This window comes from Staurois parvus, unplaced genomic scaffold, assembly GCF_062004578.1.
Source record: "Staurois parvus isolate SC_StPar_1 unplaced genomic scaffold, SC_StPar_1.0 ptg001192l, whole genome shotgun sequence".
Classification (NCBI taxonomy): Eukaryota; Metazoa; Chordata; class Amphibia; order Anura; family Ranidae; genus Staurois; species Staurois parvus.
Window position 1 is genome coordinate 2,015,982 of NW_028318988.1, and position 3,133 is coordinate 2,019,114.

Sequence of the window (3,133 nt, forward strand, 5' to 3'; positions counted from 1 at the left end):
GAGGTCTTGGAAAAGCTGATAGGTGTAGCCCTGGAACGTGAGGGATTCTGCATTTCGGGCAGCTTGTAGAAGTTGCTCTTTAGTGCAAAAGAAGTGGAGTTTGGCTGTGATATTGTGTGGTGGACCGTCGGTTTGTCTTGGAGCTAGTGCCCTGTGAACCCTATCCATTTCTAGGCGTTCTATCGGAATAGCTGTGGTGAGCTCTTGGAATAACGCTGTGACAGTTGATTGAACGTCAATAACTGACTCAGGAAGGCCACGGATTCGCACATTTGAGCGCCTAGCCCGATTTTCAGTGTCCTCTAGACGCGTTTGCAGTGTCGTGTTTTCGTCACGCAAAAGGTCAAGGTCATCTGTATGTGTCTGAAATGAGGCGTCAAGGTCGTCACTCTCTGTTCCAGGTCGGGAGTGCGTTGCCCAAGTTCGAGGATTTCTCTGGACAGCTTGTCTGTGATGCGGTCAGAGGTCTGTTTCAGGGCTTTGTGCAGCATTTTTTCAAAAAGCATGAGAAGGTCAGGAGTAGTAAGATCAGGGGTTGAAGCATGTATGGGGGTCTCTGGGTCAACATCAGACTCACCCTCAGATGTGCAGGGATGGCTTGGCTGCTCTGTCTGCAGGGCTGCATACTTCTGTGATGCCTGCTTGCTGCCAGGAGAGGGTGCGGTGGCCATCTTGGAGGAGGCTCGTGCTAGGGCCTCCTTAATAGGCTTGCTGGGCGGCGGAGCTTGGTGTCGGGATGCTCCCCTGACCATGCTGGCATGTGGCAGGGGGTTTGCTACGGCAACTGGAGCCGTTTATGTGATGGCGAGGGCCGGGATCGGGCGTCGAGCCGCTGTCTTCCCTGCGATGTAGCGGAGCCTCAGGGAGACATGTCAGTCCCGCCGGCCGTTCATGCGCACCCTCCCAACCTTTATTTTTTCATGAAAAACCTTTAACCCAACAAAAGAAAACTCTTTCTCTGACTGCCTGTGTAACTGCAATGTGAGCTGAACTTTGGCATCAATTTGATAGTGTATCCAAATCTGCTAGTCCATCTAATGCTATCTAGTCCATCCCCCCACAGACTGACAATGCTGCTGTCTGTTGTGCCTCCTGTGCTCCTTCATACAGAGTGGAGACACTTAAAACAGGAGGTGTGTTACTGGCCAAATCACCAGTTGAAAACAAAGGTGGATACCAACCTAACGAAAGAAAATTAATGCAGCCATCACCTCTAATGATTGGTAAACTGCAATGTATTTTATTTTCACCTGGTAAACTGTTGTTTCCTTTACAAGCTTTCATGAATATGCATCAGTTAAGAGTGTTGAGACAAACCATTAACCACTGACCTCAACCTTTATTTATTCATGTAAAACCTTTATCCCCACAGAAAAAAAAAACTGTTGCTGTAACTGCCCGTGTAACTGCAATGTGAGCTGAAGTTTGGCATCAATTTGTTAGTGTATCTAAATCTGATAGTCCATCTAACACTACCTCTCCCCCCCCCCCCCCCCCCCACCACCACCGGACTGACAATGCTGCTATCTGCTGTGCCTTCTTCATCCAGAGCGGAGACACTTAATACAGGAGGTGTGTTACTGGCCAAATCACCAGGTGAAAACAGAGGGGAAAAAATTAGTGCAGCCAACACATCTAATGATTGGTAAGCTGCAATGTTTGGTTTGGGTTTAATACCGCTTTAATGGCATAATAATGTGATGACTGACATCCTTTAAGGCTTGCCTAACCAAGAATTCTGTTTGAACAGCCTTTTGTCCAGGATACAAATTCAGCTCCTACTCTAAGCTGTGAGTCACAATGGAGAATGTTTCCACCACCAGGAAAGACCTTGAGCTTCTCGGACTTCAAGAGTTGGAAGGACTCAAATATCTTTACAGTCCTCTGCTTAGTGTTACCTATTTGGGTATTTTGACCCTGAGTACTGTAATTGTGTTTGTGGTATTGACTAACCGCAGTCTTCATGAACCCATGTATATTCTCATTTGTAACCTGGTGCTCAATGGCATTATTGGCAGCTCCTCATTTTTCCCAAAATTGTTGGTGGACCTTGTGACTTCATCCAAGACCATTTCCCGTGAAGCCTGCCTGACCCAAACTCTATTCATTGCGGTTTCTGCCTACTTTGATCTGATGACGTTTTCAGTCATGGCGTATGACCGATATTTGGCTGTGTGCCGCCCATTGCAATATGCTGTCCTAATGACCAATGCCACGGTAATCAAAGTTTTGACCACCTGTTCTTTGGTTGTGTTCATCTTACAATTGGGTACCGTTCTCTTAACAATGAGACTACCACTTTGTGGGACACAAATCAAGAATGTTTTCTGTGAGAACATGTCAATTTTTATCCTGGCCTGCACAGACACTACTGTTAATTATATATATGGAACGGTTATTACCATTGCGCTGTCATGCTCCATGTTGTTTATCATTGCCTTTTCATATGTGCGTATATATATTGTCTGTCTTAGATTATCTAAAGAGTCACGCCACAAGGCCCTGCACACTCTGGGAACACACCTAATCAATTTTTCCATTTTCCTCCTTGGCTTTCTCTTTGTGTCTTTCCGACACAGATTTGGCACCATTAATGTGCCTCTCAGTGCCCATGTTTGGCTATCTATACCTTCCCTTCTGATTCCTCCACTCATGAACCCTCTAATTTTTGGGGTAAGGACAAAAGCCCTGAAATCAAAAATGGTTTTATCTTTCAAAGAGGTGGCTGCACTTCTGAAACTCCTGCCTAAAGTGAAAATATAAAATGAATACTAAGATAGTGAGAACATTTTTTTTTTTTTAAATTGTGAATTTCTCAAATTTATTTTTTCTGCCAGAACTTCTCAACTGTATTGAAGTATATACATCTTTTTAGTAATGAGCCAAACAGCCATGGGTTCTAGTTCACCAAGCTTCAAAGTTCGGATGCCAAACTGCGGGCGGCAGCTGCAGGCTTGGACATGTACATGTACTTCACCGCCTGCTTTCTATGACCTGTGCTGTGATTGGACATGGCACGAGGTTGTTGGCAGGTTTCAGCCAATGATTTCAACTAAAATCTGCTAATTGGGTTCTGGGTTTACAAACAGAACAGCAATCTGCCTGTTTCTTCTCCCTGAAAAGAAGGGAGAAA

At 45.2% G+C, this 3,133-nt stretch overlaps 1 protein-coding gene across 1 annotated transcript; it reads left to right on the forward strand.

The window, feature by feature from the left end:
* Nucleotides 1-1,800: 1,800 nt before the first annotated feature.
* Nucleotides 1,801-2,763, forward strand: LOC149438398 (olfactory receptor 52B6-like). The gene has a single exon (XM_089659928.1). The coding sequence runs from the start codon at nucleotides 1,801-1,803 to the stop codon at nucleotides 2,761-2,763; it is 963 nt and encodes a 320-aa protein (XP_089516054.1).
* The last annotated feature ends 370 nt before the right edge of the window (nucleotides 2,764-3,133 follow it).

Coding starts and splice junctions, on each gene's coding strand:
- LOC149438398 (XM_089659928.1), top strand. CDS start 1,801: ATGGAGAATGTTTCCACCACCAGGAAAGACCTTGAGCTTCTCGGACTT.